General features: G+C 39.6%; 1 protein-coding gene across 3 annotated transcripts in view; it reads right to left on the bottom strand.

Moving 5' to 3' along the window:
* Positions 1 to 256: 256 nt before the first annotated feature.
* LOC141050927 (synaptotagmin-like protein 2) overlaps positions 257 to 16,346 on the bottom strand; it is a 174,986-nt gene continuing 158,896 nt past the window's right edge. For all 3 annotated transcript variants that reach the window (XM_073547633.1, XM_073547635.1, XM_073547634.1), the window contains exons 11-17: positions 11,975 to 12,144; positions 9,101 to 9,203; positions 6,497 to 6,658; positions 5,860 to 5,938; positions 4,809 to 4,908; positions 1,409 to 1,614; positions 257 to 1,139 (exon numbers count right to left, since the gene is read on the bottom strand). In XM_073547633.1, the coding sequence (XP_073403734.1) occupies positions 994 to 1,139; positions 1,409 to 1,614; positions 4,809 to 4,908; positions 5,860 to 5,938; positions 6,497 to 6,658; positions 9,101 to 9,203; positions 11,975 to 12,144 (966 nt within the window). In that variant the 3' untranslated portion in view covers positions 257 to 993. The remainder of the gene's footprint in view (positions 1,140 to 1,408; positions 1,615 to 4,808; positions 4,909 to 5,859; positions 5,939 to 6,496; positions 6,659 to 9,100; positions 9,204 to 11,974; positions 12,145 to 16,346) is intronic.

Genomic DNA, 16,346 nt, shown 5'->3' on the forward strand with positions numbered 1-16,346 from the left:
CTGAAGCTGAATGAAGAAAGACTGGAAAAACAATAGCACAATATTGCAAAAGGATATACAGATAAAGGAAATTTTTCACCTGGCGAAGGTGTGTAACCACAACAACACGTATCACTTGAATGTGGCTGCAGTAGATTTGTAAGAAGATCCCAGATGAAAAAAAAATGGGGAGAAATTGAGTTTTCAATATGTTCTTGAATTTGAACATTTGATAAAAAATGTTCTTAAATTTTTCCAAAATAAAAGCTGAATAATGTAAAAAAACACAATTAGAATTCCTTTATTTTTACCCCATTTCACAATGTAAAGTGCAACACTGAAGCACTCTAGAACTGTAGAATTGATCTCCAGAAAACAGAACAAAGTAATTTTTTTTCCACCCCACAACATAAAATATTGTACACTTCTATCTCCACAGACATCAGGGGCAGTGATTAGGAAATCATTCAGACTATTTGCTTGCTCCATTTATAAGTTTATTTCTCTTTTATGTCTTTTTGCCTTTTTTTGTCCTCAGTCATCTGCCAAAGTACCTTGACTTCATTGACCAAATTGGAGCCCACTGGAAGATTTTTCAAGACCTCAAACAAGACCTTCATGCCTGGAGTGTAGAAAGGTTTTTTATTCTTGAGTTTAAAAAAACTGCTGGATCCTCTTATCTTCAGAAAGTTCTAGTATAAAAAAGTAAAAGGTTCTGCCAAAAAATTTCCTTTGAGGGAGTTTTCTGATAGTCGTTAAAGTACATGCAAAATAAAGTGCTTTGGCATTAAGAAGTAACCTGTGTGCAGGTCATTATTTTTAAAACTACATTCACAGAAAAAAATATATATTTTCAGCAACTGAGAAAAACAACAACAAAAACGGTATTGTATCCATTATACTCAAGTAATGCAGATCTGATAATAGAAAAAAAATCACCCCAAAATATATATATATGGTTCTGTATCTTAGGAGTACCATGACTTTTTTTTTTTTTTTTTGCAAACAGCAACTTTACTTGAACTTCCTTCTCCCAGCCAAGGATCTTAAGGGGAGTGATCCTTCAATCCATTCATTTGGAGTCATCATCATTTCCTGCCATAAGGCCACCTCTTCCTGTGTGGAGTCCATCCAGTCCACGGCAATCCCATAACTGTACCCTTAATACAGAATATAACAAAGACTGGTTAAATAATACCAAATTATTAGCGATACCCAAACTACATAAAAAAAGAAGCGGAAAGGTGTAAGATCGTCAGGTGCAGACGCACAGACGTAGCCGGGATCTGCACTATGCTCATAGTGTACAATATCGTGGCCCTCTGCCAGGCAACAATAGCACCCCGCTTTTCACCTATGTGCGTTGCACCCAAGACAGAGGTCTACGATGCCTGGCCTTCATTCCAGTCCAGTTTATTATTTGTTTTACCTGAACCAAGTCCAAGTCTTATTCCTCCAAGGAAATGATTGCTGAGCTTTTCATGATCCCAGACGGTCAGCTCGACACACGCATCTTTTAGGTCTTCAGTGTGGAAGCCGTCATAGACAATGGTGTGGTTGAACACCGGGTTTGTATCTTTTTTAATGACGCGTGTCTTTTGGTAACTCTTCTTGCTTGTATCAGGTAACACGTAGCTACAAGGGAGTGAAAACATTGATTTTTTTTTTTTTAAGAAATTAAATGTTTAATCACTACCTTCATAAAGATCATTATATCTTGTGGAAAAAAAACTGTATACATTTCTCATCAACCATTCACTGTAGATCACATTTACCTAATTCACAGCAATGGCTACTTGAGAACAAGTGTGGGTGCAGAATATAAGCTCAAAACTGGCTAGGCACTGGTTCATTTTCATATACTGTAGCATATTTTAGCAGAATAAAAATGTTAATCTAAAATTAAAGTAAAACAGTCAGCAGGTTTTTACTGTGTAATCTGAGAGCAGCATGATGTAGGGACAGAGGCTTACTCCAGCTATGGGTCTCTTGACGGACTATGTGCTGTTGCTTGTTTCAATAATATCGGAGTTTTATCAGCAGGAAGATATCACCAGCGGACTAGTTGTCTTGTGCCATTTAGTCCTACTGTTCTGTGTAACCCCGCTGTGACAACGGATTGGCAACTTTAGCTTTATGCACAGTGCACACAGAAAGCTGCCAATCAGTGATGTAGGTGCGGTTATACAGGGATCAGCATTTTGAGAACTGCTAAATCCAGGGATTCTTTCAAAATGTCAGCAAGCAGCCTAGTTAGCGATACATCACTGGTATCAGGGTCTCTGTCCGTACATCAGCTTTATACAACTTCATGTATAAGAGTTTTTGGAGCATGACACAGATGTATAGATGCAATGATTCATCATTGTCTAGTTTTGTGCAGTTTGCGCCTTTTTTGTTTATTCTATTTGTGCCTCTTTGAAGTCTATTTTATATGTGCTTGGCTATTTATTGTTCGTTTTGTTGCAGAATTTTAGCTACTCCAGATTTTTTTGCCTACTTCATCAATTGCGACTTTTTGACAGAAATTTATCGCAACTTCAAAAAAATATGCAGTAAAACAGATATGATATGCATGGGGTACTTGTAATAATAATAATAAATTTTATTTTTATAGCGCCGACATATTCCGCAGCACTTTACATTGGCGTGATGTCAGGAGAAGAAGCGTATAATTGGGTGTCATCAGCATAGAGATGGTACTGGAAACCAAATCTACTGATTGTTTGACCAATAGGGGCAGTGTACAAGGAGAAGAGGAGGGGGCCTAGAACCGATCCTTGAGGAACCCCAACAGTGAGGGGAAGGTGAGAGGAGGAGGAACCGGCAAAAGAAACAGTAAAGGAGCGGTCGGAGAGATAGGAGGAGAACCAGGAGAGAACGGTGTCCTTGAGGCCAATGGAATGGAGCATAGTGAGGAGGAGCTGATGATCCACAGTGTCGAATGCTGCAGAGAGATCCAAGAGAATTAGCATGGAGTAATGACCATTTGATTTAGCTGTTAGCAGATCATTAGAGACTTTAGTGAGGGCAGTTTCGGTGGAGTGTAAAGAGCGGAAACCGGATTGGAGAGGGTCGAGAACAGAGTTTTCTGAGAGATAGCGGATAAGACGGGAGTGGACCAGGCGTTCCAGGAGTTTAGAGATGAAGGGAAGATTAGAGACAGGTCTATAGTTAGCGGCACAGTTTTGGTCGAGGGATGGTTTTTTAAGTAGTGGATGTATGATGGCATGCTTAAATGAGGAGGGAAAAATACCAGAAGAGAGAGAGAGGTTAAATATTTTAGTTAGGTGAGGGGTGACAGCAGGGGAAAGGGACTGGAGGAGATGTGACGGAAATGGGTCACTGGTGCAAGTAGTTGGGCGAGAAGATGCAAGGAGCCTGCTTACTACTTCTTCTGTGACTGGTTCAAAATCAGAGAGTGAGTTAGATGCAGTGGGGGAGGGAGGACAGTGCATGGTATGAGGGGATTTGGAGATAATTTCCTGTCGGATCTGGTCAATTTTTTCTTTGAAGTAATTGGCCAGATCGTCAGCTCGGAGCTCCGTGGTTGGGGCCTGTACTCTTGGATTGACTAGAGAATGAAAAGTGTCAAAGAGACGTTTTGGGTTGTTTGACAGTGAGGTGATGAGGGTGTTGAAATAGGTTTGTTTGGAGAGGTGAAGGGCAGTGTTGTATGTTCTAAGCATAAACTTAAAATGGATGAAATCTTCGTGTAGATTGGATTTTCTCCACAGACGTTCGGCGCACCTGGAGCACCGCTGCAGGAAACGTGTTTGCACCGTGTGCCAGGGTTGTCGCCGTCTGTGTTGTGGTGTTCTATTTATAGGGGGTGCAAATTCATCCAGGGCACTTTGAAGTGTTTCATTGTAATGCTTCAATGCAGAATCAGGACATGAGAGGGAGGAGATAGGGGCCAATGAAGACTGCAAGTTCTTCAGAAGTTTCTGGGTGTTAATGGCCTGTATGTTTCTATAAGTCTGGACAGTGGGGGTGACCTGAGCAGCCTGGCAGTTCTTTATAGAGAATGAAAGAAGATTGTGGTCAGAGAGCGGGAGAGGGGAGTTTGCAAAATCATCCACTGCACAAAGCCGAGAGAAGACCAAGTCGAGGGAGCTTCCGTCTTGTCAATATGTTGACCAAAATACGCCAGCTTTTAGTATAGGGACTCGAGACAATGAGGGTCCGTCATGTGGGTTTAGAGCTTGTGTATTTTGGACCAATACATCATGCATATTATTTATAGCGTTTACTGCACTTTTTCATTTCTATGCAGGATGCAGACAGGTCCGTCAATGTTGGCCTTGTAGACTCGGGTGCATGTCCTTGAGGGGTGCACTTATATAGTGCTGGGCTGCCCGCCTAATCTAATAGTATGGGTGTCACTAATAGGCTGCAAGCCAGACACTGTGCATGACCTGTGTGTGACCAGCGCCCTATACAAGCCTTATTTGTGTGCAATTCTAACACAAGGAGACCCCCTTTATGGCCGGTTTGTGAGTGGTCGTTTCATTTTTATCCATCTGTGCTGCCTCCGCCCTTATCAAGGGGGTCCTGCTGCATCCTGCAGTGCATTAGTGTTCTATGTTGGTGAGGACAGCTGCCTTTTTTCTGCTATGTTTTTTATGTCTTTTTGCTGTCTGTTAATGGTGATAATTTTACATATAGAAAATAGTTCTAGCGATATGTCAACAGTTTTGATTGTTGGGAGTCTGGGGGTTGAGACCCCCACAAATAGCTAGCTATATCTTCATTTCCATGTTATTTTGTCTATGTTCATTACAAATTGCCACTAGGGCAACAAAACATCTAAACTCTCAAATACTCACCACTTCACAAAGGAGTCAACCCCAGAAGGTCTAAGTTGCGGTAAATCTTTAGTATCTTTCACCCAGATATGGACTTCCCCTGAGGCAGGATGCTTGGGACCTAAAGTATACAGAAGGTTTTTCATTTAGTAAGTAGTATCTTGACAATGTTCAATCAATCTTTGTGCCTAATGTACCAGGGAGTCAATCTGCTCGGCTTCTCCCGCTCCTTAGCAAGGCAACCATAGATTACCTAGCGTTGTTAAGCTGACAGCGTCTACTATGCAACACTTGTGCCATGATGGAGTCTTATGTTTTCAAAGACCCAATTTTAAACTGCATTTTCCACATATGCGGATTGCGCCAAACGTATAGCGTGACCACTATGTAATGAAAAATGCAGATCACTCTGCTTTTTAATTCCTAACCCAATATGTACCTGAAACCTGTCATTATAAATAGACAGTCTCTATGTGTCAGGTATTAAAAAGCATAGAGAACTGCGTTTTTCAATACAAAGTGGTCACGTTATACGTTTGGAGCACACAGCAAATGCAGAAAATATGGATTAAAAGGGTTTTTCCATTTTACACCTCTACTGACTTCTTTTGTTTTGAAATCCGGCTGCTGCTTGCACAGTCCTCCACAAGAAGTCCAGTTTGTTGTTCTTGCAAGCACAGTAGTAGCTAGTCTCTAGCCAATCTCTGGATGTAATCTAATAGCACCAAGATGTAGGAACAGAGACCCCGATTACAGGGATGTGTCACTTCCCAGGCTGTGTTTTGTGGTTTCAATACAATCAGTGTTTTATCAGCAGGAGATTATCACTAAAGGACAACTGACCTCGTGCCTCCTTGTCCACCCACACCCCCAGCACTGATTATTATAAAAATTATCCCCATGCCAACTACACTACCCTGTATGAGGACAGGCTGACCCCATTAACAATCGTCCGGTTCCCATCAACTTGTACACAGTCGATTATTAATGGGCTGAAATAGGTCCATTTAATTAGGCCAATAGCCAATACCCCTAATCTAAGTAAATAAATACTACTTCTATAGTATCTTACCGAGACTTCCAGGAGGGATATACCTAATGGACAAATTCATAACGCCGAGATGATCCACACCATTCATTGCAGATAAGCTCTGGAGGCAGTAAACATGCAGTGTTATAAGTGTTATATGTCCGCCTATCCCACATTGTGGGTCATTTATACAACACACTTATTTCTGATGCTAATGAAAATGCCGACAGCTTATTAATATTTCAACATGTGATGAAAATGGCTAGCTACAATACAATACCTTACAATAGTGTGACTTTTCAGCAGTATAGTGAAGAACGCGAGTTTCATTGGTCATTGTCAGATTTGTCATTTGTCATATGGTGGTCTTACAATATATCTGGCACGGATTATTTTGGTCGGCCTCCACTAGGAGATGCAACGCTATCATCATGTCTGCTACATGGAAGGATATAGCATAGCTTTCCACGGGCAAAAGTAACGGAGGTAGATGATTGTTTTGCATCTCATATCTGAAGTAGCAAAAAAATGAATGCTGACTCCTTTTGGTCTCATTGGCGATGCCCCATTGAAAATACACGCAGCTCACCTAATTTTACACTTTATATGAGACTTGTCCACTAAGGTACCATACACAATAACTATGCACCCCCCTATGTGTGGTAGGATGCTTACATACCCGTGGCTTTAGGGTATACCAGTTTGGCTTTGTATTACTCCAATCCCAACTGGTCAGATCAATCTCTAGTTCTCCCAGAAAACTGTTCCTGCCAAGTGGGTCGTTGTGCCACACGGAGAGATTAAGTTTCTGAATCAGCAACACCATTTTTTCAATTTTGTACTAGAATGGAAAAAAAACCAAAGCATTGAATGTATCATCCATCAAAGCCTATAGAAAATTAAACATAGTTTAGGTAAATCAGTAAATAAGTGGAGAACGTAGGGGGAATTGGCAGGGAAAACATCCGGAGGGGATGGTGCTGTGGGGTAGGTGTTAGATATAAGCCAGGGTATTTATATAGAGAGCCAAGGCTGCAAACGTAAAGCAGATCCATCACCATATTTCTCATTACAAACAGAATATACTATGACCTGGCTCTCTAAGAACTGATGAATTTGGTGTTCTTATGATAAAAAATCCATGATAAAATGGCTGTATAATCCTGATAAAATAATAATTTTCTAAGCCCAATTGTACAGTTAGAAAAGCCCATAAATCCAAATATATTCAGTCGGCGCCCACCCAGCCTGAATGACAGCTGCAGCTTGTACTGAACAGTGTGAGATCTCAGCAGCAGCAGGGAGGAGGGACACTGAGGAGTTGTCAAACCATTTAGGAGGGTTGAAGACTGAGTTTAAGCTTTAAAAAGGTTGTACAGCCATTCTGAGATGAGTTTTCAAAGTAAGTACACCCACCACGACAGGAATAAGATCAATAATATAATATTATTTCATTTAACAAGTAACAACATCAACAATGACATTCTTTTATCTCTCACTGTTGCTAGTTTTCCTTTTCCTGGCGCAAAGATTTAAGTGAATTTGTCACCAGATTTCTTAATACAGAATATATATATATATATATATATATATATATATATATATATATTATATATATATTCTGTATTAAGAAATCTGGTGACAAATTCACTTAAATCTTTGCTCCAGGAAAAGGAAAACTAGCAACAGTGAGAGATAAAAGAATGTCATTGTTGATGTTGTTACTTGTTAAATGAAATAATAGCATGGATAAAACATGATCTAATGTACAAAAAAGGTTGCACTCTATCATGCCAAGGCATGTCGATGTGAAATACAGCTCTGGCAAAAAATTAAGAGACCACTGCCAAGTTTTCAGTTTGTCTGATTTTTCTCTTGATAGGTATATTTTTGGGTAAAATGTAAATTGCTCTTTTATTCTATAAACTACTGACAACACGTCTCCGAATTTCCAAGCAATAAATTTTGCATTTTTTTTTTCTAAAAATGAGAAATGGTTAAAATTAAATAAAAAAAAAATGTAAGCAGTTCTTCTTTGTTTGATGGCTTGTGACTATCCATCTTCCTCTTGATTAGATTCCAGAGGTTTTCAATGGGGTTCAGGTCTGGAGATTGGGCTGGCCATGACAGGGATTTGATGTGGTGGTCTCTTAATTTTTGCCAGAGCTGTATATGAAATATGAATAGCAATACTATTGCTTTTGAATGTTAGGAAAAAATATGAGACGCTTTTCACACAATTTGACCAAATCATGCCTGCCTATCAACCAACGTCAAGGTGGTCCCAAAACTGATGGGTCCCTAACCAATGTGAATGCATCTCTTAGGGCAGAGACACACTGGCATATTTCTTGTGCGATAATCGCATCGCACTGAACTGACTGGCAGGCACCTCTCCTGACCTGAGCAAGACAGCATGATGGATTACTATGCAGCTGTCAAGCTCAGGTCAGGAGAGCAGACAGCCAGTGCGAGTTTTACAATGCGTTTCTCGGACAAAAATACGGCAGTGTGTCTCTGCCCTCAGGCTGATGTCTGAATTCCTGGGTGAATGTGGACTCCTCTCTCAGCAATGCCTGCACTCATGGGTAGCTAGGAACCTGCTGTAATTAAAATCACCACATGGTGAAGGGCAGAGTGCTTGGTCACTAAGCTAACCTCCAAATAACAAAACTCTGACTGGCACATCCAAGCTAGTCCGAATAAGTGCATACCAGGAGCAGCTACCTCCATACACAATGTACAAAAAAGGTTGCATTCTGTGGTGCTAAAGCATGTCAATGTGGAATATATGAAATATGAATAGCAATACGGCTTTTGAATATTAGGAAAAAGTATGAGAAGCTTTGCACACAATTTGGCCAAATCATGTCTGCCCATCAACGTTTTGGGACCACCTTGGTTATGGGACCACCTTGGCTTTTCCCAAGGTTTTGGGACCACCTTGACGTTGGTTGATGGGCAGGCAGACTCTGCACCAAGACAATCCAACCAAAAGTAGAGCCACGGATGCTGGCAAGCAGGAGGTAGTTCTCAAAGGACCCGTCCAGCGATCACCGGTTACCGCCATGGCTGATGGACCTTGCCTGCGAATCGATTCGCACTAACAATGCATTGTTTCCTGAAGATCGCGCTATACTCCCAACCTAAATATTACACAGCACCAGGGTATATCATAACACAATCCAATGGTCCAAGAGGAATAGGGGACACGTCAGGGAAAAAGAACACAGATTTCTACATTTCCAGACTGCTGCAACGTAAAGCAAATGCAAGGACGTACCCTTAAAACTTCATTGTAAATTGGATTGGTCGTCTTTCTTTTGACAGATGTTTTCCTCTTTCCCATCCTTGCTTTATCTGGAAGTAAATAAGTCTTGACATACCTAGAAAATGTTATTATATTATGGTTAGTACCATAACACTGAGAATTGTTTTGTTCTTAATTAGTTATATTACCGGGGAGCATATTCTGTATATCTGATAGAAGATGATGAAATGGGGGAAGAAGACTACAAGTAATGATCTATGGTGGGTGTACTGCCTGCTGCTAGTATCTGTGTGTGAAATAACGCAGCTTTAGATCTCACATTTTGCACATTTGCATTTCCATGTAGAAATTGGTCATGCCCTGGAATGTATGCAAGCATAGAATATTCCATTATTCCATAACATCTCAGTGCTTGTTATATGCTGGCTCTAGTTGAAAAAAAAAAAAAACACCCATACCGCTTCGCTGAGATTATAAAAAGCTGATTTTTTTTCCGTGTGAAGGGGAATATAAATAAAATATTCATATAGAATATACACAGACACAAATCTACAAAGAATATCTGCATTTCAATAACATTTCACTTTTGCACTTTTCTTCTTTGACCAGACAAAGGACAACAATTTACAGATACTTCCCGTTCCTTCCTATAAAACCCATAGAAAAGTGATAACAGCAAACAGCTCCACCCCTACAGGTATCACCGACATAACGACTTCATTGTTTCTGCGGCTATAATCTCATACTTGGAAAGTCCCAGTTGAGCAGCGATATAATTAGCACAAAAAAATTAGGAATATATACTGCAGATACATAAAGGAGCTATGTTCTTTGGATATTCATGATCTTGTTGGGTAATGAGACAATTAGCAATTGGTTTAGTTTTTATATAGTTTAAAGGGAATGTATTAAAAGAAAATTACAGATCAGGTTTTGGTTTTAAATAGATTAAAAAAAATGTTGAAATCACAATCTGTATTAATCCACCATCCACTCCCTCTAATAGATTTTGCAATTCTCACACTGACCCACCAGAGTTCTCTTAAGATCACACTTATTTTTCATTAATGAAGACTTTTCAGCAGTCTCATTATCATCAGAGGCAGAAGTAGAATGTCAGATTAACACCTCTATGCACAGCTGATGACACAGGATCTACCAATCATATTAGGTATTATCAAGGCCAGCTCCCCCAGGTCTTCTGTATTTAAAAGTTACAAATCCTGCACCGTGGCTATTTTAGAGAGTCATACTTCCTGTTCTTTCAGGAAGTTTTTAGCAGTCTCATTATCATCACAGACATGATTACAATGACAAGTAATAGCACAATACACAGCTGATCCAGTATTCACAATGCATTTCACAGCTGAACTTACTCTTTTTCCCTTCACAATGACCTTTGCATATGCTCATTAGATACTTCAACACTATTGCTACTAATGTACGTGTTGTTTCCTGAAATAACATGAAGTACAAGTCTAACATTGCTTCATTAGATAATGTGAAAATTACAGTTTATATATATACAGATATATGTATATATATTAGTACAGATCGTGTTATGAAAAAAAAGATCTAAAATAAAAAAAAAAGAAAATTATCATAAAAACCTGATTTTTTTTTTACAATCTATTAAAATAAAAAAAAAATTAATTTTTATATTAATCACTGGGGCTGTTTAAACTGTAGCTTCCTAAGGTTTCAATATAACACGTGTATATATTAGCAGCAAGACAGACATCAACTGTGTTTTGTCTACAGCAGTGGTTCCCAAACTCCAGTCCTTGCGGACCCCAACAGGTCATGTTTTCAGGATTTCCATAGTGTTACACATGTGAGAGGATTCCTGATGCCTTGATAATACTTCCATCACCTGTGAAATACTAAGGAAATCCTGACCTGTTGGGGTCCGCGAGGACTGGAGTTTGGGAACCACTGGTCTAGAGGCATCTAATGTGCATGTGCAATGGTTATTGTAAAGCGAGCGGGGTCAGGATTCCATCGCCTATTTTGATTGGTGGATCCTGTGTTATCAGCGGGGTATAGAGGTGTTAGCCGTCATTGTAATCCTGCCTCTGCAGTTAAGGAGATTGCTGAAAACTAATAATAATTTTGTAACTTTAATAAAAAAAAATCTGAAAAATAAAAAAATAAAACATTGGAACATGGGACACAATACATGGAAAATAAACCTTATTTAAATGGTAGGTCATTTTCTGATGACAAATGCTCCTTGGATTGCGTCATGCCATCATTGCACTTCTGTACAACTATAGAAAGTGTAACCCCCAGCAAACACTGCAATAAACGTTCCCAGCAATTACAATCACATGCATAACGTCTCTGTGTTTTTGTTTTTTGTCTGCTGGCACTGTCAACATTTATTCTTATTTTTGGCACCGGTATAAAAAAAACTTCACTAACACAGGTACATCTTAAAAGTAGACTGTTTGCACTTGGAGGTGACACAACATTTGCCCAACAGGTTTCTCACGTGCTGGAAATATCCAATGTCTCATAATAAACACTTTCCACTTTGTCGCTACCGATGAGCACAGAAGAAAAGCTAAACAATAGCGCTGTTGTAGCTAGTGTGCACATGACGTAGTCCAGCAACTTGTAACCATCCGGTGATCATTCTTCTGCTGCAAGGCTATTGGTTTTTCATTAAATACTAAATCCAGTAGATAAAGTATGTGTAAGCAATAAAATCCCAGAATATCCATCAAAGGACAAAAGGATATACATTGTTTATATACAGAACAGCACACCACTACACGTATGACTGCAATGAAGCTAACCAAAGAGATCAGGTATACTTGGTGTGGATAAAATAAACGGAAAAATCATTTCATTTATGAGGAATAGTAACATTTTAATACTGACGGATCTGATCGTCCTTTCTTCTCATCCACGACGGCCAGGTCCTTACACTGAGCCACGAAGATCTGGAATTCACGGTTCTTCTCATCATAATCTAAAGAAAATTGAACTGTTCCCTGCGCATCTACACTCCCAAAATCTCCGCTGTACACGCTCAGGACACTGTTACTGACCTGTCGGAAGAAAATACATTCAAATACTACGTACACATAAGTAGTTAGCACTGGACATACTCCAGAGAAAACAAACGGAATTCACACTTGCATTTTTATCTAAATATATGATCTCGTTTTTTCTTATATCTATGGGGATTCAGGGAACTCAGAGAAGTTGTTACATAGCCGGGATATATATTATGGGTAAAGTTGCATGTCACTTATTTAGAGGCTCATTTGATTACCTGGCTTTGCACAATGTCATCTTTGCGGAGTGATGCACACATGACTTTGCACCAGGTCGGACAATCGAATGAAGAGCCAAGGACGTAAGCAGGCAAGAAGCAGTTTTCTGGGTTCCTGTCCAACAGTTACAGTCCATTGTCATGGTTGCTAGACAGACTTTCCCTTACGGATCACCGAATAGTACCCAATTTATAGATAGGTCATATAAAACGTAACGTTTAATATAAATGTAAAAAAGTGTACACATACAGCATAACACAATATACAATCATAACCCCAACAACAGAGGGTCTGTATTTATGGGGGGAGGAAAAAGGAGGAGCAAAAAAAACACCCTAATATAATACTATTGTCTCCCTACCTACCAGCGGAGGTTGGCAACCTCAATCCTGCGCAGTGGCGCCCCCACTCATTGACGGCTATTCCTCTCTCTCCCTAAATAATCCTGTAACAAAGGTATAGGGTGCAAAAAGACTTAACAGTAAGGTACACCTTATGTTAATAATGAGGTCAAGATAGTAACCTGCTTCTGATATACCATATGGCACTTGAAATATATCAGAGAGGGAGGCTAGTACAGCCCAAAAAAACAGACACCCAGAATCACAAAAATTTTGAAAGAGATTAAAGGGTACAGGCAGATATCAGTATTGCACATATTCCCAGATATAATAAATAGGGTAATGAGATCCCAAATAAACCAATGAAAATATAACTATATGAACGGTGCTTTGATATATGCACCCAAAGGGATTTTTCTTATGCAATTAGTAGCTAAATTGTGTATTACAATTGCACAAAATTATATTTTAATTTTTTTTTTACCTTTACCTTGCTGCATATTACTATATTAAAAGTGACCTTTTATATGATCTATGATTTGGCTACTATTCGGTGATACTAATTTATTTGATATATGGTGGTTCCCGCTCTTTCCCTTTACTGAAGTAGGAGATGACAGTTGATGCTTGTGAGGGGAGTGCAGAACTAGACATTCTGCTGCAAGTTCTCCTGAAACCACAGTTACTGTTCTCCTTAGAACGTTATGAGCACCAACTGCCATCTCCTATCTCAATTATGGAAAAATCCGTATTCACTCAAGACAGATTTTGAGAATTTTAGAGAATGAAAGATCAGTTCAGTAGGGAAAAAAGGTGATTTCTCTATTAAAATATATTACAAAGATGATTATTTTCAGGTTTACGTAAAAAAAAAATAAAACGCTACTTACTCTTTAAACGCAATTTACTAAGCTGTAGCAGATGTTCTTACATTGTTGAAGAATATGCTTTAAGAACTTTCATTTAGAGCAGCTATTAACTATAGCAAGGAAATCTAGGCGCAGCCGCAACGGTTTCTGGTAATAGCAGCTTTGCCTGGTGAGGATTTAGGATGTAAAGCTACCAGGATCAGAAGACCCCACAACTCTCAGAAGCAAAGAATGGGCTGTTTTGTTAAGGCAACCCCATTATTAGATCTGTTTCCCAACCATGGTTACTTTGATGAGCATGTACATGAAATTGGTTATGTGACACAAAGCCCTGTTTTTGGCCCGGCTGTTAATCCTTTTTTAATGACCTTGTGCACAGAACAGAATGTGAAGTGTCATTTTTTTCTGATGACACAAAACAAAGAACCGTAGAATAGGTAAGACTTGTTGAGCTCGTTTAGCTGGGGAAAAAGATATTTTATTGTAATCTTTGGTAGAAAAAAAACAATTAAAAGTTCAACATAAAGAATTGGCATATTTATGGAAAGTATATAAATTCTGGTAGAAAAAGAAAACATGTGGTTTAGACAGTATTGGGAATGGTGGACACATACTGCGTCCTGATGCAACGGTCAAAAATAGTCCAGGTTACAGTGAGGACCGCTTGATAAAAAAAAAAAAGGCTCTCACCGTAATTACTATGATGAAGACAGGCATACATTGATTGAGTGCCATGTCCAATGCTGCTGACCAGCAGAGAGCATCCAAAAAGAATTGCAAAACAGGATAGGCATCTCCAAATAGAATCTTCAACCTTTATTTGATTACAAAAGGTTGAAAATTCCACATGATGGTGAAACATACCCTGACGCGTTTCTGGCGTCTATGACTAATGTGGCATTGGACGCCAGAAACGCGTCAGTGTGTGTTTCACCATCGCCATGAGGAATGTTTAACCTTTCGTAAATGCAATAAAGCTTGAAGATTTCATTTGGAGATGCCTACCTTGTTTCACAATTTTTTGGTTACAGTGTGGACATGAATCACAAAAGGTAAAAAGAAAAGTTCACCAACATCTTCAAAATTGTATTGTAGATCCAACGTACACCAGCTTCCACCAGACTAGGCAGAGACCATATTGAGTATAGAGTGCTCTAGCATTACAGCCGGAGATATGGAAAATGAGGAATTCACAACCATGAGCAATGATAAAAATGATAATAGAATTTAAGGGTGTGTGCATACGCTGCGGATTCTGCTACGGATCCGCAGCAGTTTTGGCCCTGCAGAGTTTTTGCTGCGGTGTACAGTACCATTATAACCTATGTGAAATGAAAACCGCAGTGCAGACACTGCAGATTTTTCTGCGCGGATTTGCTGTGGTTTCAAAACCGCAGCATGTCAATTCTTTGTGCGGATTCTGCAGCGGTTTGGCACCTGCTCCATTACAGGTGTCAAACCGCAGGGGAAAACCGCAGATAAGCCGCAGAATAACTGCAGATAACCCGCAGGTCTTTTGACCTGCGGATTTAATTGCGGTTTTCATCAAATCCGCGTGGAAAATTCCGCAGCAGAATCTGCAGCGTGTGCACACAGCCTAAAGGTTTAGAAAATTCTCTTGCATAATGGATGTAAGAATTTTCTGGTCTGTTTTAATAGTATTGGAAATGAATGCTTGTTAAAAAAATAAATAAAAAAAAGATGGCATACGGCTCTTCACTCAAGCACAGCTGCTCCAACCATCTGTGCCATAACGGAGGAGATGTCATCTTGACCAACAATTACAGGACTATTACTCATGACAAGTGATGAGAGAATGTGCTAGGATAAGGTGATAAGGTGTTATCAGAGCATGCTTGGGTGCTGAGTGTGTTCGGAGTGCTCAAATAATATGATCAAGTCCATGCGCCTGTATGTCTCGTGGCTGTCCGACAAACAGGCAATGCCTGCATATGTTGCAGCTATCGAACAGCCGCGACACATGCAGCCGCAGGGTCTAGAAACATATTATTTGAGCATGCTGAAGACACTCTTAGCACCTGAGCATGCTCCGATAACATCTTATCCCAGTACGTTCGCTCATCATTAATCAAGACATCTTTTCTGCTGGTCTGACGAACATAGTGACAATGCTGGAGCAAAGGCCAGATTCTGGAGGCAAGTATGTCTTTTCTTTTTTTACTTTTATAAGCATTCCTTCCAACTGCTAAGTTACACTGAAAGGAAAATTCCTTTAAGTAAAAAGAGGTGAATCATGTTTATTTTATCCAGCAAAACTCATACAAATGCCATAATTGGTTCTGAAGAGAATTATTTCTGCAACCTCTGGACCCACACTAATCCAGAGAATGAAAAGGCTGCAGTGCCCAGGGGTCTCGGCCACCAGAGGTGCAGGGCACTGCTATACCGTCCTATTCAGAGTAGCACGTTGGCACTGGTGACTTACATCACTGGGGACCTGGGTTAGAATCTGATTGAAGGGAAACACCTGAATGTTCAGCCCATACCCGATTCCTCTGGGTACTCCAGCTTCCTCCAACACTACAAAAACACAATAATACATTCATTTAGAATGTAGATTGTGATCTCTAGGACCGATGTAAGAGATAATATCTCTTAGGAAGCATTTAAGGAAGCCAGGATGGATGAACACAGAACTTAAGCACATGCTAAAAAGGAAGAAAAAATGTTTATAAAATGGAAAGAGGGAGGCATATCTAAAGAAGAATATAATGCTGTCTGCAGAACCTGCAGGGCACAAATC

Source organism: Dendrobates tinctorius, unplaced genomic scaffold (assembly GCF_039654945.1).
Source record: "Dendrobates tinctorius isolate UK_male_01 unplaced genomic scaffold, ASM3965494v1 ptg000154l, whole genome shotgun sequence".
In the NCBI taxonomy this organism is placed as follows: domain Eukaryota; kingdom Metazoa; phylum Chordata; class Amphibia; order Anura; family Dendrobatidae; genus Dendrobates; species Dendrobates tinctorius.